General features: G+C 38.9%; 1 protein-coding gene across 2 annotated transcripts; it reads left to right on the top strand.

Annotated features, from left to right (window-relative positions):
* The first annotated feature begins 2,221 nt into the window (after positions 1-2,221).
* On the top strand, positions 2,222-23,283 carry LOC129559032 (V-type proton ATPase subunit S1-like protein). 2 transcript variants are annotated; one of them, XM_055430456.2, is made up of 7 exons: positions 2,228-2,354; positions 6,852-6,898; positions 7,155-7,216; positions 8,358-8,587; positions 13,712-13,762; positions 17,136-17,373; positions 22,502-23,283. In XM_055430456.2, exons 1-7 carry the CDS (start codon positions 2,260-2,262, stop codon positions 22,802-22,804), a joined length of 1,026 nt encoding a protein of 341 aa, XP_055286431.2. In that variant the 5' UTR covers positions 2,228-2,259; the 3' UTR covers positions 22,805-23,283. The 2 variants fall into 2 exon arrangements, with proteins under 2 accessions (XP_055286432.2, XP_055286431.2); XM_055430457.2 differs by lacking the exon at positions 6,852-6,898 and having other exon boundaries at positions 2,222-2,349.
* The last annotated feature ends 426 nt before the right edge of the window (positions 23,284-23,709 follow it).

The raw sequence follows: 23,709 nt of genomic DNA, 5'->3' as shown, positions 1-23,709 counted from the left end.
TCCAGTATTCTTGGGCTTCCCTGTGGCTCATCTGGTAAAGAATCCTCCTGCAATGCGAGAGACTGGAGTTCGATCCCTGGATTGGGAAGATGCCCTGGAGAATGAAAAGCTATCCACTCCAGTATTCTGTCCTGGAGAATTTCATGAACTGTATAGTCCATGGGTTGCAAAGAGTCAGACATGACTGAGTGTCTTTCACTCACAATATTATTAGCAGACTAGAATCCATGGGGTCTCGAAGAGACTACACGACTGAGCGACTTCACTTTCACAGTCTTATGCAGCAGATCTGTAGAATTTGTTAATCTTGCTTAACTGAAATTTTGTCCCAATTAATTAGCAATTTCCATTTCCTCCTTCCTTAGCCCCTGGAAGCCACCATTCCAGTTTTTGACTCTATGAATTTGCCTTTGTTAGATACCTCATATAAATGGAATCATGTAGTATTCATGACTGGCTTATTTCACTTAGCATAATGTCCTCAAGGTTCACCCACATTGTCACATATTGCAGAATTTCCTCTTTTTTAAGCCTAAATAATATTTCATTGTATATATGTATCACATTTTGTATATCTGTTCATCCATAAACAGATACTACTTCTTGGCTGTAGTGAATGGTGCTGCAGTGGACACAGGAGGGCTAATAGTTCTTTGAGATCCTGATTTCAGTTCTTGTGGATAATCATCCAGAAATGCAATTGCTGGATCATATGGTAGTTTTGTTTTAAAGTTTCTGAGATCAATCTGCATATTGTTTTCCATAGCAACTGCTATTTTGCATAGCAACTCCATTTTGTATTCCCACCAACAGTGCACTTCGGTTCCAGTTTCTTCACATCCTTGACAATGCTTATTTTTTGGTAAACAGCCACCCTGATAGGTGTAAGGTGATGTCTTCGTGATTTTGATTTTGATTTCCCTGATGTTTAGTGACACTGAGCACTTTTCTTATGCATGTTGGCTATTTGTGTGTCTTTTTTAGATGAAATTTGTATTCAAGATTTTAGAACATTTGAAAACTGAGTGATTTATGCTATTGAGTTGCAGGAGTTCCTTATATACTTTGGAAATTACCCTATATCAGACGTATGTTTTGCAAATATTTTCTCTCATTCTATAGTTGCCTTTTCTCCCTGTTGATTGTTTCCTTTGCTGTGCAGAAACTTTTCATTTTGATGTAGTCCTGTGTCTATTTTTGCTTTTATTGCCTGTGCTTTGGCAGCATATCCATGAAATTAGTGATGAAACCAATGTCCTGAAGCTTTCCCCCTATGCTTTCTTGTAGGCTTTAAGTCTTTAACCCATTTTGAATTGATTTTTGTGTATGGTGTGAGATAAGGGTCCAATTGCATTCTTCTGCATGTGGATATCCAGTTTTCCGAGCATCATTTGTTGACGAGTCTGTCCTTTCCCCTTTGTATATTCTTGGCATACTTGTTACCAACACTAACTAAGCCTGGTCAGTTGCACCGATGTGCATGTATTTATTCCTGGGGTCTCTATTCTGTTCTATTCATCTCTATGTCTGTCTTTATACCAATACTGTACTGTTTTACTTACGGTAAAGGAATTGTGATCCCACCAGCTTTATTATTCTTTCTCAGGGTGGATTTGGCCATTTAGGGCCTTATCTAGTCTTCACAAAAATTCTTTAAATACTTTGTCCCCACTCTGCAAATGAGGAGAAGTAATTTGTCTAATAATACTAGATAGCTAGTAAAAGCTAGAGCTGGGAATGCTCTTGAATGCTGTCTGACTCCATAGTCAGTACACTTTACCATTTCATTCCATGCATCTCGGCAAATGGAGAGTCATGGATTCAATAGGAAACTGTGTATTAGGACATATATATAAAATTAGGTTAGCCTCAGGGAATTTTACTTAGTCACTTGAAAAATGCATATGATATTTGTATAATTCATAGATTTTTGAGGAGAATTTAATAATTTCCTGAAAAGTATTATGAGATTCTTAAGAGTACCAAAACTATGCCAGTTTCTAAAAAGAGCTTAATAATCTTTCATTGAGATGAATAATTGAAGAACCTAAACAGACCCATTAGTTTCATTCTATACTCTAAATTCAGCAGTATCAGGCTTCTCCTTCCACCCTCCCCCACATATAATACATCCTGGGAATGCTCTCATTTTATTGGATGAATGTATTAGTCACAAGGCATAAAAAGTACTGCCTCTGCTTGGTTTGCATTTATGAATTAACAGATGTGCCTGGTTTGAAGAAACAGATTCATTTCTTGATGGGAAGAAAAGTCTTGTTTAGTTTTTCACTTATTTTTTTATGTATGGGATTTTCACTAACTTTGGACCAGATACTTGCCAGGAAGAATGTAAGGTGAGTAACTGCACATCTTTAAATATAATGCATGAACTTCAGTGTAAGTGTGAAATTAGATGATTCTGTAATTTTTTATGTTGTTGCACAGCTACATTTGTTAACAATTCAAAACAGATATACTAGATTAGATCATTTCATAGTTACTAAAATCATTGAACTAGAGTTTGTAGATGAGATAAAAATATAGTCTTTATTATAAGAGGGAGCAGCTTTATTTGTTCAAAGTATCCAAAAAAACATTTGTATTACGTATCAAAATATATGAGAAAATGACTCAGATCAGTGTTCATGTTTCTTTTGTACTCATAAGTACTGTTAATTTCCGTTTATCTTGCTGTTTTTATGTGAGAAGAGAGTAAGCAAAATTTAAAAACTAAGAAATATATAACCTGTCCCAAAGAATAGATGGTAAATCATTTTACCTGGTAGGAGATGGTGATTGTGTGGAGTCCACACTACTTAAAACTAACAAGCAAAATACCGGCTTCTATTTCCTTTGTCCTTTTGGCTTCTCTCTATACCATATAAGGGAACATATAGAGATTTCTCTATAAAGAAGAATATTCAAACTCTGAATAGCAATTAACTTATGTCATGTCTCCCAATTACTCATTATGTGCAATCACAACAAATCTGTCGGGGGTTAGTGTGAACACGAAGTGTTAAGCAGGATCATCTGCCAAAACTTGTGTCAGGGAATTCTTAAGTCATCAGCTAATAAAAACAATAAGGACAGGCATTTTTTAACATCTGTTTTCCCATGTTCCAAATCAATTAGTTCTTTCCTTCAGGTTCACTTTCAATTAATGTAAGTGACCTATACTCCTTAGGTGGTTAAAGCTTAGCAATATTGCCTCACCTGGTTTATATAGAAGTGACTATTTTGTGTATTGCACTGATAAAATGTGCACTAGAAACTATAAAAATCCCAGTTCAGTTTTTGAAGCAGTATTAATGGTTTTAAATAATTTTAGCCTCAGAAGAGACCTTAGAAATCACACAACTTAGTCATCATTTTTATCTAATAATATGGCATATTAACTCATTGTGATAGAAACAACAGTTGCTGTTTTGTGAATGTTCTTTCAAATCATAAATCTGGAATTTAAAATATTTTTCACCTCTATGGGCAATTCAATGTCCTTAAGTCTCTAGGAAGGATAATTGTATTTAAGCCTGATACATGTTTCCGATGCTTAGAGAAAGAAGGGGTCATCCCTCTTCCTTTACATATTCGTTCCTCAAGTTGGGTTTATACTTGAAAATCTCTTTCCTTTCCCACAGCATTTCCCACTTCCCTTTCGGAGTTTGTTCATTGTTAGTTCATTTGTGTACGTAACGCATAGGTTTTTAATACTTGATATTTTTATATAGGCACAATGCTAGGTGCTGGTTATGCAGTGGTGGCAAAACAAAGTCTCTTCCCTCATGAACCTGCAAGTCTAGAGCAGAGGTGCTCACTAATGAAATGAACGGTGTTATTACAGATAAACTGTGAAATGTTCTTTGAAAGAAAAGTATGGTAAACGTGAACACATATAATAGGGGGATCTGAACTAGTCTGAAAAGTTACAGACAGCATTTCTGAGGGAGCAATATTTGAGCTGTGATCTGGAGGATATGTAGGATGTGATGAGGAGGTAGGGGGAGGGACAGGCTGGAGAACATTCCAGATAGAGGGAAGAGCAGGTACTGAGACTCTTAAAAAGGAAGAAGGGAACATGAAGCATTCAGGGAACTGAACTAAAGAATGCTAGTGTAGCTGGAGCAAGAGGGGAGGGGGGTAAATGAGCACAACGACCAAGGCCAAGGCCTTTCAGGGCCTTCTCGGCTTTCACAGGAACATGGTCTTCAGTCCTGAGCAGAACACGAAGGAGCCGCTTCACCTTCACCTCCATGAAGGCGCACTTGGGAGACCCTGAATGGAGCCCCTGGTAAATCAAAAATATGGCACCAGCCACTGCAGGCCTAGGGCTCTTGGTTACTTTTCATATTTTACAGAGATCCCTTTTACTGGAAAGTTTCTGAATACTTTAGTGCTAATGTAGGTTTACTTTTTTTTAAATTAAAAATCAATGTTTCTTAGTATGTTCACACAGATAATTTTAACCAGATAATCCTTTAGTTCTACTTCAGTTCAGAGATCATGTAGTGATGTGAAAATGCATGTGTAGAGTATTTTGTCTTTGGTTGAGATCATGGCTTCCCTTAAAGCCTCATTAGTTGAGGCTTATGGGTGTGGGCAAGGCCAATTCAAATTAGAGTTTATCTGAAAAAAGAAGTACACCAGCATTATTGTATGTCCATAGATTCACCGAAATGAAAATAAGGCTGTGTTGTGTGCTAAAATCTTTTCATTAATGAACACATGGACTGGTTATGACTTGACAATTACTAAAGCTGGATGATGGGAACAGGAACTTAGGGAGGGTGAGAGAGCTTATATTTTTGTTTAAATCTGTGTATGTTTGCAATATTCCATAATAAAAAGATGTATATCTTTTAACATAGCAATTTCACTTCTAAGAATTTATCTTAAGGGACTTCTCAGGGGTATGAACAAATAATCCAAGGTTGGAACAACAGACTGGTTCCAAATAGGAAAAGGAGTATGTCAAGGTTGTATATTGTCACCTTGCTTATTTAACTTATATGCAGAGTACATCATGAGGAACGCTGGGCTGGAAGAAGCACAAGCTGGAATCAAGATTGCTGGGAGAAATATCAATAACCTCAGATATGCAGATGACACTACCCTTATGGCAGAAAGTGAAGAGGAACTCAAAAGCCTCTTGATGGAAGTGAAAGAGGAGAGTGAAAAGGTTGGCTTGAAGCTCAACATTCAGAAAACAAAGATCATGGCATCTGGTCCGATCACTTCATGGGAAATAGATGGAAAAACAGTGGAAACAGTGTCAGACTTTATTTTTTTGGGCTCCAAAGTCACTGCAGATGCTGATTGCAGCCATGAAATTAAAAGACGCTTACTCCTTGGAAGGAAAGTTATGACCAACCTTGATAGTATATTAAAAAGCAGAGACATTACTTTGCCAACCAAGGTCCGTCTAGTCAAGGCAATGGTTTTTCCCGTGGTCATGTATGGATGTGAGAGTTGGACTGTGAAGAAAGCTGATCGCCGAAGAATCGATGCTTTTGAACTGTGGTGTTGGAGAAGACTCTTGAGAGTCCCTTGTACTGCAAGGAGATCCAACCAGTCCATTCTAAAGGAGATCAATCCTGGATGTTCATTGGAGGGACTGATGCTAAAGCTGAAACTCCAATACTTTGGCCACCTCATGCGATGAGTTGACTCACTGGAAAAGACTCTGATGCTGGGAAAGGTTGGGGGCGGGAGGAGAAGGGGACGACGGAGAATGAGATGGCTGGATGGCATCACCGACTCTGTGGACATGAGTTTGAGTGAACTCTGGGAGTTGGTGATGGACAGGGAGGCCTGGCGTGCTGTGATTCATGGGGTCGAGGAGAGTCGGACACGACTGAGCGACTGAACTGAACTGAACTGAACTGAATGTTCAATACTGTTAATTGGAAACAAATACTTACTAGAGATTTAGTTAAATATATTAATGCATTCATATGATGTTATACCAGATGAAATTTAAAATTATGTAATAAAAATATGTATATTTTTAAGTAAAAAATTATAGGCTTTAAGATAGTATGTTTATAAAAATCTGTTTTTTAAATAATATAAAAAATGAATTACATTTGTATATAGGGTGTATGTGCATGTTCAGTTCAGTTCAGTTCAGCTGCTCAGTCGTGTCTGACTCTCCGCGACCCCATGAATCACAGCACGCCAGGCCTCCCTGTCCATCACCAACTCCCGGAGTACACTCAAACTCATGTCCACAGAGTCAGTGATGCCATCCAGTCATCTAATTCTCGGTCGTCCCCTTCTCCTCCCGCCCCCAACCCTTCCCAGCATCACGTATGTAGAGTAAAATGCTGGAAGGACATACTATTTTAATTTATATATTTATAATTTTCAGAAATACTTTTTTGGCAATAGAGTCTTTTTTTTTTTAATTAAAAAGGTTGAATATTTCTGCTTCAATATGCTAACAGTACAACATGGTATAAAATTTCACTGTAAAATATTTTATTATGTTTTATAATTTAGTTATTTAATTTATTCTTGGTTATTTATTTTGGTTAAACCTTAGTGTCTAGCATACTGCTTGTCTAGCCTACTATTCTTTGAGTAGACTGTTTATCAATGAATTAAGATTAAGATTGATATTTTAAAGTTTTTTCTTCTTTTAAATTTCCAGTCTTTATTTCCTTTGAAGGACATATATAGTATTACTTTTGAATCAGGAATTCACTAGTCAAAAGTGAACAGTTTTACAGGCTGTGAGTCTCCTCCTCTTCTCTGAGATGTAGTAAACGAAAATGTCCTTCTTAAAATTTTATAGAAAATCTAAAATGTATATATTTACTTACCATCTTTTTATTTTTGTTTTTTTCTAGTTTTATCTCTCGAACATCTTCAAATAAAGAAGTGGTTGTAAACAGTGGTAAGACTTGTAACTGCCCTTATGGTCCCCTCCAGGGTTGAGGAAGGGTTATGTCTATGATGGGTTTCCCTGAACACTGGTACTTGCACCTGGAGTCTCTGATGTGAAAAGTCTCTTAAATACTGTATTCTAAATTATGAGACAAAAGAGTCTCAAGCCTGGTACATTTTACAGTGCTTAGCATATTATTGTCACTCAATTACATTAATAAACTGGTGACATTTTGCCTTTGTACTCATGTCATTTTATTTGACAGATCGGCAGAATAGTGGAGATATGAAGCCAGTACAGAATTTCACAGTGATACCAATCACACAGGTATGGACATTTTTGGAAACTAGACTGAATCATTAAAAAAAAAAAGTAAAAACATTTCAATCAAGTCAGAGCCACTTTGAAAATATAAGTAATAATTCTGTTAATAACAAACATTCTTGGTGAACTTTGGGTGGGGAAATGTTATGGTAATCTAGTTGAAAAAACACCAAAGTTTTCCTTGTTGTCTTATATAGTATTTTCATTACAGTATTCAATTTTACTTTTGTTGCCTTCTAGACAGGATCACTATAGTAACAATTTATCTTTGGTTACTGATAAACTTGGGTTGCTGCTGCCTGTTTAATTTATCTCTTATCTTTATTTACACTGGAGTTATTGGTATGGAATAGTTGATCTAGATAAGTGATCACCTCTTTCAGACAGAGATTGCTTTTGTGACCTCCAGAATGGTATACCAAAGTGCATTATCTTGGGCTTCCTAGAAATCCGCAAAGGTTTCATAAGATGTAGAAGAAGGTTAGAATATCTTGCTAGATTATGTATATTAAATGACCTGGAACTGTATTCTCTAGGACAGTAGACACTAGCCACATGCAGCTATTTAAATTTAAATTCAATTTAGATAATATTAAGTAAAATTAAAAATTAAGCCCTTCAGTTGCACTGGCTACATTTCCAGTACATAATAGCCAATAGCATACAATGTCCTGTTGGCCATTAATGGTCTGGAGAATTGTGTTGTATTTCTAGAAACCGCTTGTTTTCTTTGTTTAACGTATTATTTAAAGTTCTGAATTATTTGGGTTCTTATTATTTTAGAGACGATTACTGCCATTAGTGAATTTTTTTGAAATATTATAGACTTTTTTTTGTGTGGTTTTAGGTTTACAGAAAAAAAAATTGAACAAAAGTAGAGGATATGTTTATGGCATTGTGCTTTGTACCATTTATTAAATAAAAATTAAAAAAATTATACGTTGTAATTTGTGGAACTGGGTTCATGTACTTTCAGGTATACCTATATTTTTAAGCTTGTTAGGGCCACCCCTCATTTCCTTTTACCCACAATAGCATGGGCTGTGGAGCTAGCAGGCTTTGAATTGGCTCTTTTGCTTCCAAGAAGCCTTCTGTACTGTGGAAGCAAATTAATATCTTAAATTTAATTTATTGGGTTCATTAGGCTCTCAACTACAATCTGAGCAGACCTTTAGAAAAAGAACCTCGGAATGCGTTCAGCCATCATAGCCCAGTTAATGTCTCCATGGATGGAATTCCCTGCCTTCTGTTTTGGGCCAAAAGAATAACAATTAAATTTAAGAATCAGACCTGGCTGGACCTTACAGATGAAGCTATTGGCCAGAAGGCAACAGTGGATGCTGGCAACTCAAACTGCAGTGAAGAAAGTGCCATGTAAGTTGACTGCTTTGCTGGATCAAGTCCTTAGGGTGTGTGTAGCCTGTTAACTGGGTGGTCCCGTTTTCTGTCATTTCAGAAAGTAGAAGTAGGCTCCTTTGTACATGACTGTGACATACATTTCTGTGTAAATGTCTAAAATGAAAGAACAGGTTAGAAATCAGTTGTTTTAGTTTCTTATTTTTTCCCCAGTAATTTTCTTCTGAACACTCCAGCTAATTGTTATATTATACATTGTGGAAGATCAAAATTTTGAAAATGAAGCTTCCCAAAGTCATTCTGAAAGAGTGGATGGATTCCAGGCTCTGTGTCAGCTCCAAATGTAAAATGTCAAAGTACTTTTGTCCTAGTAGGGAGGAAATTCCATATCACTGAGCAGAGTCATACATATTCTAGTGGGTGAAGCAGAGAACGCTGACTCTATCTAGCCAGGGCAGGTATTCGATTCTAGGAAGTATTCTGAAGTTGTAGAACATTGGCTGTTTGCAAATGTGCAAGGGGCCAAATCTCAGAGAATTCTTTAGGACATTAAAAAATGATTAGAATAATTATTTTTCACTTGAGATAAGCATATCCCTTTTGAAGAGGACATTAGTTTCGACTGCCTTTCTTTGCTTTTCAGTCATCCAAGCAAATATTTTTTTGCTTGTATTTGTTTTGGTCCAGAGGGAGGAAGTCTGGCATATCCCACTTGCTTTCTATACAGCTCCTTGCTTTCAACATTTGTTGGTATGACAGAGGCTTTTGGAAGATTCTCTGTATTTGTTCTGGCCTGGTTTAGATGGGCAGAATGCCTCATATAAAACCATAACATGCTCTGTGTTTGTGCATGTATGTGTGTGTGTTTCTCTGTATTCTCCTTATATACTTTCATAGAAATACTTTTTTATTTCTGAACTTGTCATTTAAAAATTCTTGATGATGGGTAAAATGGATTATATTCATGTACACTTACAAGTTACATTACAAGTTTTAGTAAGTATGTTGCTATTCAGAATGACTCTTTTTATCAGAGAGCTAAGGAGTTGTAAGCAAAACTAGAGTCCGCCCAGCTTCGTTTATTCTGTTACAGCACAACTATCAAAGAGACTTCAACATTGCTGAGAGCTCAGGACTTTTCCCTCAGGCTCTAATTAATTCCTTACAGGGCTCTTTATTTGTGGTCAGCTGTGGGGACAGAGATGACTGCCTGAGGATCATCTTGCCTGTCCATGGCTGACTGGCCCTCCTTGATTCCATTTATCCTGACCCCAGGGGGTTTGTGGGGAAGATCAGGGCATCACAGATTTTTGCTGGACTTCAGAAACTTTAATTATCACTGGGAACCTAGAGACAGAAGGAATGAAAACTTAGCTTCTAGGTCCAGTTCTGCCAATGAGCTCTGTGACTTTACAAATGGGAGCCACTGTCGGGTGAGATGGCATCTCACCTGATGGCATCTGGTAATAGCAACTAACAAGGCTTGAGCACTTGGCCTTGGCCAGGCACCTTGTGAGGACTTCACAGTCACGTCATCTGTTATCCCTTGTAATGCTCTTGTGAATAAGTCCCTGAGTTACAGGTACAGTTATCACCTGTGTTTCAAGTGAGAAAATCAAAGCTCGTGAGGTTAAGAAACTTGCTGAGATCATACAGCTTGGATGGTAATAGAGCTGGGGTCTAAAACATCTTTAACAACACCATTTTCGCTCCTCTCTTGGCCCTATCTAATAGGAGTGTGAAAATCAAATGAGGAAATGTACATGTGAGAACTTTGTCAAGTGCTACTCAAAGTTCTAATATTATTTTCCAAGATACTAATGATAACTAGAGTAAAATAGTGTCTAGTTAACTGGTAGAGCGACTAAGGGAACCTTTGGTTTTTGCAGTACACGAATATTTTGTCTTTGTCACTGCCCAAGAATTCTTGTGGGTGAGTCCCAACTGCGCACACCCACCTTTTGGGGTTGTCAGGTGAGTGTGCAGGCACTCTGGAGAGCCCACCAAAGGGCATAAGTGGGAGGCTTCCCAGGATGTGAGGCATTCAAGGATCAGCTGCTGACACTGTCCTTGACTCCTGTGAATTGCACAGATTAGTGAGATGCCTTTGTCATGCTGGCAAGGAAATCTTATATTCAAGAATCATAAAGGGAGTTGCAGAAAGAACAAACCCAAGCAAAGACATAACCATGTAAGGTCAAAAGCACAGATTAAAAAAAGATGACCACATTTTAGTGCTTGGAAATAGCATGTTCAGGGAAAGGCAAATTGTTGGCAGACAGATTTGCTACAGAAGTCTTTTTAAATAGTGAAAGCCTTACAAACAGCATAATCCCAGCATCTATGTGTATTTTGAACTTAGGCAGTTATAGTCTCAAGAATTCAGAATCTGCTTTAACCATGGGGAGAGGAGGGTGCTTGGAAAAATAAAAGAAGCTCTTTCTTGAGTGAGTCCCTAGGTTGTGTTTCCCCTGTATGCTACATCTTGTGGTGCACAGCCTGGCACGTGAAAGAATCTCATTGAATGATTGCTGCATTCACATTGTTGAAACCAGGCCTCCTGTCGTTTACTCTGCTGCAGAGCACGTTAACAGCTGTCACTGAAACCAGGGCTGCTGGAGAAAGCTCTTGGGGCATCAGAAGCGTGGAGGCCACTGAGCTGCTCCACCAGAGATCTGAGTGGACACTGCATGGCTCTGATTTGAGCTTTGTTTAGTTCGTTAGCTGGGGAGAGAGTTTGTGCATAACTCAGCTATTCTGATTCCTTGGAGGAACTAGAGATATTTCTGTTACAGAAAGTGACCAGTCAAATTTATAAAGTACAGTCCAAGAAATGCATTTCATTTCTTTAAAGTGTTTTCAGTAATTCATAACATTATCAGAATACTGTTGGAGAAAAATTCTCTTGAAAACTTGCTTTAGTGAGCAAGTTAGCTTATAAAGTGTAAATTAGTGCTTCTAAGGTATCTAAGCTCATGATGTTATGAAATAAAGACATTTCTTTTAGTGACCTTTTTAATATGGTTTATTTTATAAATACTCCTTCCCTTTTTCCATAAGTAGTAGGAAGATAAACTTGAGCTCAGTAACTGAAATTTCTGTTTCTTGATGAGTGTGACTGAATTAATGAAATTATATTTTTGTGAGTTTTCTCAAACTTGTATATTTTATAAACATTGACTTTGATTTTTTAGAATGTATATTGAGGTGTTATAACTTCTCGACTTTATAATGTCACATATCAGCATCATCCTTCATATATCTAAATTTCTCACATTTTCCCATTTCATCATCCTTATTTTTTAACCTGATTGAAATTTAAATGAAATACACTAAACTGCACATATTTCAGTTATACAGTTTGGTCTGTTTTGACATATGCTTATATCTATGAAACCATCATCACAATAAAGATAGCAGACATTTTCATTACACTCAGAAGTTTCCTTGTGCCCCTCTGTAATCCATCCCTGTGCATTACCACCTTGCCAGATAACTGCTGTTCTGCCTCCTATCATTATAGATTAGCTTGCATTTTCTAGAATTTTGTATATTAATAGCTGTAATAGAACAGTGTACATTCTTTTTTTTAGTCTGGCTTCCTTCACTTAGTGTAATGATTTTGATATTCTTCTGTGTTGTTGCATGATTCAAAGGTATGTTTCTTTTTATTGCTGAGTAGTAAGTACTACTTTGTATGGATATACCACAGTTTATCTATCCATCTACCTCTTGATGGAAGTTTGTTTTTTCCTCCAGTTTTTAGATAACTTTCCAAATAAAGTTGCTGTGAACATTCATGTACAAGTCTTTGGAGGAGCATGTATTTTCATTTTTCTTAGGTGAATATCTAGGAGTGGAATGGCTGGATCATATAGCATGTGTATGTTTAGCTTATTAAGAAACTGCCACACTGTTTTTTTGAAGTAGCTATAGCATTTGCCTTCCTACCAGCATTGTATGAGCATTCCAGCTACTTCACATCCTTCCTAAACTTAGGTATGGTCAGTGTCAGACTATAGAGAAAATATTATTATGTTTCTGTATGATTAGCAATTTATGAACAAATTTTGCTGAGATTTGGGTTAAAAGATAAATCTTAGTAAGAGATGTACTTCCTCAGAGGAATGTGATTACATGTCAAGAAGTAATGAAGCTAGTGCCACTGAGATATTTCAGGACTTGTAAACCCAGAGGCTTCTTATAATCTCCTTGGAGACATTTATTTACATATTTGGGTATTAGACATGCAGCCATTTGTTTCCTTTATAATGAGCTGTTTGCTTCCATTCAAAGGCTAATAATATACACTTTTATTTTCCCAAGGAAAATTTCTGATGCTAAGGAAGTAAATGTTTCTCTCCTTCTCTCAGGAAATGAAGAAGAAAGCCCTCCAATATGAGCTTCCAGATTCATAATTTTAGTATTCCTCACCTACATTATAAATCCCTGTATGTGCAGGATGACATCTGGTTCTCAGGAGGGGGAAGAATTGGGCTAAAAGGGGAACCAATATGGTTATTGCTCTGAGTTAGTAATAATCTATTTCTGCTCCAGGAAATCTTGTGTTAACTTTCAGAAAAATGTGATTAAATATAGAGCATAAAAGCTTAAGAGTGGACTTTTTAAAAAAAGTTTTAGCCATACTGACTACTATATCACGGCATCTTATTGTAGTTTTGTTTTGTATTTTCTGGATGTCAATGATATTGACATCTTTTCATGTACTTATTGGTTGTTTGTATGTCTTCCTTTGTGAAGTACATCTTTTGAACATTTTAAAGTTGGGTTGTCTCCTTATTGAGTTGTTAGTGCTATTTGCTGTATTTAAGATACAAGATTTTTTGTATATGTATTGTGAATATTTTCTCCCATTCTATGACTTGCCTTTTTCATTTTCTTAACATTATCTTTTGAAGAGCAAAAGTTTCAAAAATTTAATATAGTCTAATTTATCAGTTTTTCATATTTTTTTCAAGGAACTTTCCAACCCCAAGATTGCAAAACTTTCTTATGTTTGTTCTGTGTTTTATAGTTTTAGTTGTTACATTTAGACTTGTGATCCATTTGGGGGCAATTTTTTAGTACAGTGTGGAGTAAGGGTTATTCTTATCTTGATAGACTGTATTTCTGTTTTCTTAGGTTGTCTCTGAAGTTTGGTGATGCTGAAAATCCCAGAGGTCTTGATATAAGGTAGGTATGGATGCCACTTTGGAATATCATAGGCTCAAAACTCCAGATTAGCTCCATATAATTTATCCATTCCACATATATGTATCAAGGGCCTGCTGTGATAAGCATTGTGACACATGAAATGCCACATTTATCTAATTTCACTGAAGAGTCAGTTTTGTTATGATGGGATCCTATAGTACTACTTTCTTTAGTTTCTATAATACCAAAGCATCTGTATTTTTTCCTTCTTCCTTTAGTGACCTAGAAAATACACAAATCTGAGACTATAATACTTCTTTCCTCTGAGCAAAGAATAAAATATGTTTAAAGCTCCAGAGCTGAGGCTCTAGTTTCAAGTTATTTTCTACATAGCTTCTTACAACTGAGTTACACTTACAACTTTGGTTCGGTTCGGTTCGGTTCAGTCACTCAGTCATATCCGACTCTTTGCGACCCCATGAATCACAGCACGCCAGGCCTCCCTGTCCATCACCAACTCCCGGAGTTCACTCAAACTCATGTCCATCGAGTCGGTGATGCCATCCAGCCATCTCATTCTCTGTCGTCCCCGTCTCCTCCCACCCCCAATCCTTTCTAGCATCAGACTCTTCTCCAGTGAGTCAACTCGTCACATGAGGTGGACAAAGTATTGGAGTTTCAGCTTTAGCATCAGTCTGACACTTACAACTTAACAGTAACTAAAAATTCTCTGTTAGCTGAATTCCCCAGCAGACAATCAACATAGGTCTACATTTTTCTGTGTTTATATATGGAATAATACCTCTGCTAACAGTGGCTTAGCAAGCAGTTAGGAATGACTTCAGGAGTGGGGAGCAATTTGAAGGCATTTAAATTTTTTTTTTTATAAAATTATGATGTTTCCTTTCCTACAGGACCAGCCTTTTAGTGGAGATAAACACCTGTGTCTTTAACATTATTTGAAAAACCAACAGGTTGTGGTAGGGCAATCTTTTCCAAAGCTGTGTTCTATGGAGCACTTTTGCTCTGTGTAAATGTTTTTAATATTACCAGAAAGGGGGTCCGATGGTTAAACGTGTTTGAGAAACACTGCACTCCATGTCTTCTTGGAGATTCACAGTAGAAATTTGTGTATTGAAGTTTCTGTGAAGATATGCTCTTAAAGAAAAATGCTGTCCTTGGTGACTTTGATTAACCACTCATTTCCTGACTTTTTTTTTCCATCGATGATTTTTCTTTACTTGTGATTTTGGTGTCTGTGAGAGGAGATGAGCTTAGGTTCTTCTATTCCACCATCTTCTCTCTAATGCTTTAAAATTACATTTTTTTTTTCCTGATGATAAAGCTATGTGGCTACTTTCCTCTAGGTAAAAAAGTGTTATTTGAATAAAAAGTATTCCCTATTCCTATATCAAACAGATATTTATATGTGTTTGGCCACCTTGTGAGATTCTATTTTCCTTATAAGGTTTCTCTGAAAGTTGATGGCATATGTGTTCTAAATTATGACCAATGAAACCCTAGTATCCCATGATATGCAAGCAGATATTGAGAAAAGAGCTTCCTAAATTTACACATAGGAAATGCTAGGTTAGAGGCAAAAAGAAAGAAAGAAAGGGGGATTGGAGACAAGATGCATGTCTTGAAGGATTTTTTGAGCAGTTTCATTGGTGCATCACTGCTCCCACCTCACTGAGGCTGTGTCAGAACAGTCTCAGGCCATTATCTGAAACAGGGCTGCAGACTATGTGGCAGGCTCTACTGCAGCCCTAGCTCAAGAGAAGTCACTTCCGGGGATTGCAGAGGCAGCTTACCCTTTCTGGGAATGGCTCTTGTGGCCTACTCTGGAATGTCTAACTCCACAGTCCCCATCTGAGATTCCACCACCTTCTGGCCTTCAGCGTTCTTGGTGGGATTATTGCAGTGGACAGGGGTGGCCAGGCTTAATTGCATCCCCTAACAAACCTTTTTGTATCCGAGTCAGGAGCCCAGGGTGAGCTGCAGGTGTCCTAGATAACATCTAATGTTTTACAGCACCAGGCCCACACAGGACACTCGCCATGCATGCCTTTCAACTTAGACAAGCCCAGCCTGTTTTACAGATGAGGAAAGCTAGACCCAGAGATGTTGTTGAACAGCCCTTATCATTACCACTAATAAGAACTGTATTTGTGAGAACTCTTTTGGCTGCATAAAGCCAAAAGGTAACTGATGGATGAATAGGATTGAAAATGTTAGCTTTAGACGCTTAACTGACCTCACCAGGGCAACATCTTTCTCCGTCTCTTGGCTCTGCTGTCCTTGTGTCAGCTTCATTCTCCGGCTGGCAAGACGGTGGCCAGCTCACAGTTATTCACTTAAGCAACGTGAAAGAGCTCTGTTGCCCGATGCTATAGCATAGCCATAGCAGAAGCACCAGGACTTCATCTTCTCGACCCTGCCTGGGGGGTATGCCCTCTCTAAACCAATCACAATGATTAAATAGCCACAGTATACTGATTGGCAGGGCCAGAGAGACTTCACTGAGAAGGGAGAGGGTCAGCCCTAATACACCAAGTTGCTGTTCCCAGAGGGAGCGGGAATGTAAACTACAGGTGGGCAAAACCAGAATAAAGCCCGTGCTTTTGCCCTGAGTTATACTGATCTCAGCTGCTTTCTTTTTAAAAATTTAAATATTGTTGATTTATAATGTTGTATTAGTTTAAGGTGTATAGCAAAATGAATAATCACATTAACATTTTGATCTCTTTCTAGAATTTTTTTCTATGTAGTCATACATTTTTTTAAATGAAAAAAGTGATCATGACATATGCATATTGAGTCTTCTTTATTGGTAGAGAATATTCCATTCCAAATGGCTAAGAGTAAGAGCTCTTGTCTCAGATTGGATTCTAAGCCCAGCTCCAATGCTTACTTGTTGATCATTTAACGCCTTTGTGTCTTAGATTTCTCACCTGTGAAATGAGGATATTATCTATCTCGTGGTGTTGCAGTGAAGATTAAATAAAATACACATAAAGAACTTAGAAAGATGCTTGACGCATAGTAAGAGCTACTACTTTTATTTTTGACCATTATTTATTTAGTTAATTCTGTATTATTGTCCACTCAATTTTCAGATTTTTTTCAATAATAAAATTATTTTAATTAAAACACACACACACACACACAAGCTTTCTGTATTTTCCCTTTTGTAGGAATTTGTCTTCCTTACTTTTGGGGGCTGCTGTGTTAATTGGTTTCATTCTCGCCCATGAAGAGCTCTAATTCCGAACTAAAGAGTAAAGCCTCTCTCTGAGCCAGTTCTACTTCCTGACAAAAGAGGGCGCAATTGTACCGTTCGTAGACGATGCCTTGCGTCAGCAAATGTAAAAGTGCTTTCGGGATAATACTGTTTTGTAATCATTTTCAGATTCGCCCTTACCAGTTACAAGTTGTCTATCCAGAGATGGTATAGTTTGCACCGAGTCGAGGTTATTTTTAATAACTCAGTTCAAGCAACTTTTAATGCAACTGGCATTTACGCTCCGTCAAGTTACTCCTACCATTGCCAGCGCGTCAGCAGCCTGCAGGCATACGATGCCCTCTTGTTGCCCAGCGACACCAATGATATGTCAAGCCTGTGGGAGGTCACTTTTGTTGATTTCCAGGTAACAAACTAAAACCTGTGCTCAGGGGCCCTGTGTGTTTGGTGCCAAAGAAACTCAGTGTTTGTTTGAAAACCTACACGTTTAAGGAAAAGAGAGGAGTAGATATCTTTAATATTGGTATGAGTTAGAATCTTAATCTTCTAAGGTATGAAATAGAAAAGGATCAAGTATTTCCTCTTCCTGCACAGTGATCCCCCCATGCCCTCATCCCAAGAACTTGCTTTTACATTCAGGCTTTTCCAGCCCCTAGTAATTATCAGTGAGGAATGCCAGCAGTCTAAGCCAGAGGGAAGCTGTGGCGTGAAGCCTGGTGGCTGACACTTCCTGGAGTGAGAGGCCCTTTTGGGGAGAGGAACTGTCAGACAATTATTTTATTTCCTTCAGGGAGAGGAGTAGTGATCTTATCAGGGCAGATAAGAAGTACCTCTGCAGTGTGAATGACAGCTTTGGCACTTGGCATAGGAATGGAACTGTCAACCAGGGAGTCAAACATATCCCAAAGATCCTCTTGAAAGTATCTGGGGAAAGTCATGGAGACACAGGAGTTTCCTTTACACCACCAGAATCTCAGGCCGAGAGACATCTGTCAACTTCGTCCTGTTTACCTGTTAAAACAGCTTAACTTGTTCTTCTAACTCACTGAAATAAGCAGCGTTTTACATGTCCCTTTTCTGGGTACTTCTTGATTTTTTCCATATATAAATGTATGTTTACTCCCCTTCCTCCTAGCTTGGAGAAGTGTGGTGTGGTTGATTGGGGTAGGGAAAGAGTTTCTATTTCGGGATTCGAAATACATGGTTTTGTGTTAACTTCTCAAGTCACTTGGGCTGAGCTATTCCACCCTCTTGACTTCTGACCTATCTTTATGGATGTTAAGAATTCATGGCCTAATATATGCGGCAACACCCAGGACCATATTAGGCATGGTTAGCATGGATTAACAGTGGCAATGTTGTAATTGTATTACATACTTTGTCTTAAAAACTTACCATAATGCTGTAAGATAGTTGTTATTAACCCTGTTTTACAAATGAGATGACTGAAACTCTGGTGATTACATAACTGTTCAAAGTGGTATAATTGGTAAATGGTAGAGGCAGAATTTGAATTGTGGACTGTCTGGCTCCAAAGATACATTGTAATACATATAATGTATATATCTATTTATATAATACTTATAAAGTATATATTATATCTATTTCTTTCTCTTGCCCTTTCAAAGAAGAAGCAGGCAGAAAGGGCAATGAAGAGGTAATCATGAAAAAAGGGCTAACTCACACATAATCTTGCCTAATTAGAATTAACTGATTTATACTTCCACCTTGGTCCAGGAATGACTTAAAATGACTATAGAATACTTCAAGAAAAATAATTTTGAAAAAGAGTCAAACCACTTCACATCAATTAGGATGATTATTAAAAAAAAAAAAAAAAAATCCCCCAAACTGAAAATAACAGCTATTGGCAAGGAGGTAGAAAAATTAGAACCCTTGTACATTGCTGGTGGAAATGTGAAATGGTGCAGCCACCATGGAAAACAGTGTGCCAGATCCTCAAAAAATTAAACATAAAGTTACAGTGTGATTCAGCAGTTCCACTTCTGGGTATACACCTAAAAAAATTGAAAACAGGCACTTGAACAGATATTTGTGCACTCTGTATTCATAGCAACAGTATTGACCATAGCTAAAAAATGATCATAACCCAAATGCCTATCAATGGATGAATGAAAAACAAAATCTAGCATATACATACAACAGATGATAATTCAGCCTTCCCTTTAAAAGGAAGGAAATTCAGATACATGCAACAGTATGAATGAACCTTGAGGTTACTATACTGAGTAAGATAAGCCAGACATCAAAGGGCAAATGTTTGTATGATTCTATTTATGAGGTACTAGAGTGGTCACATTTGAAGACAGAAAGTAGAATGGCAGTGACTAGGAGCTAGGGAAGAGGGGACTGGAAAGTTAGTGTTTAGTGAGTACAGATGGATTTTGCAAAGATGGATGGTGGTGACGGTTGCACATGATGTGAATGTACTTGATGCCAGTGAACTCTGTACCTAAAAATCGTTTAAAATGGTAGATTTCATGTTTATTTTCCAATAAAAATATGAAACAAAAAATTTGAGCAACAAGGAACTAAGAAAAATAAGAGAAGAATAGATTAGTTAAACCACCGGTAAAGCTGGTACACAAAAGCATACAACCATCTGTCTGCCCTGGCTGGAAGCGGCACAGTAATTTGACTTGGAAGTTTTTGAGCAGCCAGCATAAGAAAGAATCACCCCTCACACGTTCATGGGATCCACAAGGCTACTGAAAATGTGCAGTGACGAGCACATCCATCCTTGGTGTGTGTGATGTATGCCAGCATCCTCAACAGCAGCCTCATAGTGGACAGAGCACTGGGTGCTGGAGGTGAACCTTGTAAAACACCCTTTGTGTGGGCAGATGGAGAATTCAAGCCCAGTCCAGGGAAGAGGCGGTGGTGATGGGGTTCAGGTACGTATGCAAAAGGCTGCATTCCACATACGCAGCTTTGCGGCTCTGGCTTATTCTAGGAATAGAGTGAAGTCACATACATGGTGAACTCAGATGCCTCAGGCAGGCCAGCTAGGGACTGTGGCAAAGTGTAGCCGACATTGCAAGCAGTATTTTTTGTTCAACCCCAGATAATTTTTGCTTTGTAGGAATGCAAGCCCAATATTGCCAGATCTTCTGACTTTTTGATTAAAGATAGAAATCTAGATTCCTGGGGGAGGCTTTTAGGATGTTAGGAGCAAACAGAACTTACCTGTGGACTAGATACAGAGGATCTGCAACCTCTAGTCCAGAAAATGGATAGACAGTGTATCCTTCAGGCATCCTCCACAGATCCTGTTCTCAATCAAGTCTTAAGAATTAAGTGGAAGTCCATGTGAGGACATTTTGGCTGGAGTTGTAGCATGGCCTGGAGAAGGGATAGGCTACACACTCCAGTATTCTCAGGCTTCCTTGGTGGCTCAGATGGTAAAGAATCTTCCTGAAATGCAGCAGACCTGGGTTCAATCCCTGGGTTGGGAAGATCCCCTGAAGGAGGGCATGGCAACCCACTGCAGTATTCTTACCTGGAGAATCCCCATGGACAGAGGAGCCTGGCGGCCTGCAGTCCATGGGGTTGCAGAGAGTCAGACACGACTGAGAGACTAAGCACAGCACAGCAGCATCAAATGAGACCATCTTTTGTCACTGAGTAGCTTGACTCTTCAGGCTTGTGCTTGAGGAGGTCACTTTGCCTCTTCACAGAGTGGGCAGGCCAAGTATCCCAAAAGCTAGGCCAGGAGTCTCCTTCAGAAGTTGTTTTGGCTCAGTCTAGGTACAGATATTAATAGTTGGGTGGACAATAGTTCTATGGTATGATAGGGGGGCTGCTGCTGCTGCTGCTGCTAAGTCACTTCAGTCGTGTCCAACTCTGTGTGACCCTATAGACGGAAGCCCACCAGGCTCCCCCATCCCTGGGATTCTCCAGGCAAGAACACTGGAGTGGGCTGCCATTTCCTTCTCCAATGTGTGAAAGTGAAAAGTGAAAGTGAAGTCGCTTAGTCGTGTCCGACCCTTAGCGACCCCATGGACTGCAGCCCACCAGGCTGCTCCATCCATGGGATTTTCTAGGCAAGAGTACTGGAGTGGCTTGTCATTGCCTTCTCCGGATAGCAGGGCTACAATCATTTTAACATGGAAAATGCTAAGGAGCTCACTTAAGACATAAAAATGAATCCTCAATAAAGCATTCGTGGATAATTCAATTTTCTGACGTACTGACGTACTCTTTTAAAACCAAAGAGGTGATTGAATGAGGTGATGCTGTGGGTGATTATATTCTAAAAGCCCGCTCACTGAATGGAAGCTGCCTTCCACAAACGACTGTTCTCATTTAGAGTCTTACTCTGTAGACTCCGTAGCTCCTGTTTCTTTCATTGTGATGTACTTAGATACTGGGGCCAGTTGTTGATTTGAACCTCTCTTGTGTGTGTGTGCATGCCAAATCACCTCAGTTGTGTCAGACTCTGTAAGACCCTATGGACAGTAGCCTGCCAGACTCCTTTGTCCATAGGATTCTCCAGGCAAGAATACTGGAAAGGGTTGCCATGAGCTCCTCCAGAGGATCTTTCTGACCCGGAGACTGAAACTTTGTCTCTTATATCTCCTGCATTGGCAAGGGGGTTCTTTACCACCGGTGCCACCTGGGAAGCCCTGAACCTCTTCTAGTTCTAAGTAATTAAATCACCTTATTTGTATATATGAGAAAGCTTTTCTTTGTATTTTCTGGGTGGATTGCAAAAGGGTATATAGCTCTTCCAAAAACAGTACCAAGACCACATGGTACAACTGGTAAAGAAGGAGAGTTAGTGATGGGAGGAGGAAGAGCCACAATGTCCCAGGGGTTCCAGAGTTGTAATTCAAGAAGTGACTCTGAAGCCAGACTGCCTGGTTTGAGTTGCAGTGTCACTGAACTTAATATTGTGTGACTCCAGACAAGTTGCTTAACTTTTCTGTGCCTGTTTCCTCATCCATAAATTAGGGTAAAATGGTAACTTATTCATAGGCTCTTGTAAGTACTAAATGAGGCAGTGTTTGGTAAGTAAAATAAGTCTCTTCAGTGAGTGTTAGCTTTTGTTATCTATAGTTGACCTCACTAGGAATCATGGTGTTGGCCCCTAAAGACTCTTCCTATCTACTTACTGTCAGCAGAATCAAAGGCAGAGGAACTGAGAATTAATACTCTTTGTGAAATTTATATTAACACTTGTAAAATTTTGAGTAGACTTTTTGAATTTTTGAGACACCAGACATTTGGTTTTAGATGAACTAAGGATCAGATTAAAAGAGAATTTATTTCAGGGCCTCGAATTTCACTGACCTCTTAATTATGACAACCATATATCCCAGAGTTTCTGGGTCAGCCTTGATTTAAAATTAAGTTTCACTAGCATTTTTTAGATAATGTGATTAGATTATTCAGCAAATATGGCCCGATATTTAAATTTAAGTAATTAGTGTCCAGAACCCCTTGCCAAGCTCTTAAGTAGATCTTCTAAGAAAAAGAGTACGCCACTTTACCTCTTTTCTGTCTCCTGACAGATCCAAGGCTTTCCCATCAAGGGGGGACAGTTTGCCAAGGCCCGAGACTGCACCTCTTCCTTCTCGCCAGCCATTCTGATTGGCCTGGCGATGTCCCTGCTGCTGCTGTTGGTGCTGGCCTACGCCCTGCACATGCTCATCTACCTGCGCTATCTGGACCGGCACTATGATCTCATCGCCTCCCCAGCCCACTTCCCCCAGCTGACAGCTCAAGACACAGCAGAAGAGAAGGAGCTGCTGAGGAGCCAGGGAGCTGAATGCTATGAACTGAGAAGTCAACAGATCTGCAAAATTTATGTTTAACAGTACAGCTCCCTTTCCCTCAGAAGGTCTGCAGTAGGCTCCGAAAGGAGTTGTTCGTGTTCTGTGCTGTTTGCTTTGTGATACAATGTCTTCACCAAAAGTCTTGGTTTTTATAAAAAGGAAATACGCAAAAGATACATTTTGGAGTGTCCACTGTCTTTCTTAGATAGACTTGGAGCAATGAAAAAGGCATCTTAATCTCACAGAAACAAATATGATTGCTGCCCCAAGGTGCCTTGACAGTAAAAGAATACTTCAAATTAGGTACACCACCCCCACTCCCCCAAAATGGAGAAGGAAATGGCAACCCACTCCAGTATTCTTGCCTGGGAAATCCCGAAGACAGAGGAACCTGGTGGGCTATAATCCATGGGGTAGCAAGAGTCGGACATGACTTAGTGACTAAACCACCACCACCCCCCATAAAAGAGAATGATGCAATATAGAGAAGGGAAAATACACTTGGTCCTCCTTGTCTGTGCCAGTTTGGATGTGATAAATATATAAATGATAAATATAAGGTTATCTGGAAGTTCAGAATTTAACATTTTTTAACATAGTTTGCACCCTATTCCAGTACTCTTGCCTGGAAAATCCCACGGACAGAGGAGCCTGGTAGGCTGCAGTCCATGGGGTCGCGAAGAGGAGGACACGACTGAGCGACTTCACTTTCACTTTTCATTTTCATGCATTGGAGAAGGAAATGTAAACCCACTCCAGTGTTTTTGCCTGGAGAATCCCAGGGACTGGGGAGCCTGGTGGGCTGCCGTCTATGGGGTCGCACAGAGTCGGACACGACTGAAGTGACTTAGCATTTTTCTCTCTCTCTTTCACAGAACTGTTTAGGGAAGACTCCTGTCAATATGGTAGAATACTTTATTGAAGGGCATCCTTGACATTTGCTC

This window comes from Moschus berezovskii, chromosome 8 (genome assembly GCF_049115385.1).
Source record: "Moschus berezovskii isolate FMDL1 chromosome 8, NW_MosBer_1.0, whole genome shotgun sequence".
Taxonomy (NCBI): Eukaryota; Metazoa; Chordata; class Mammalia; order Artiodactyla; family Moschidae; genus Moschus; species Moschus berezovskii.
Note: the sequence above shows the minus strand (reverse complement) of the source record. Positions and strands in the feature narration are given on the sequence as shown.

Bases quoted from the DNA above. Each gene is read 5' to 3' on its own strand.
- LOC129559032 (XM_055430456.2), top strand. From the start codon at position 2,260: ATGGGAAGAAAAGTCTTGTTTAGTTTTTCACTTATTTTTTTATGTATG. The intron at 2,355-6,851 runs GTGAGTAACTGC...GTTTTTTTCTAG, and splicing joins CTTGCCAGGAAGAATGTAAG to TTTTATCTCTCGAACATCTT. The intron at 6,899-7,154 runs GTAAGACTTGTA...TTTATTTGACAG, and splicing joins AGAAGTGGTTGTAAACAGTG to ATCGGCAGAATAGTGGAGAT.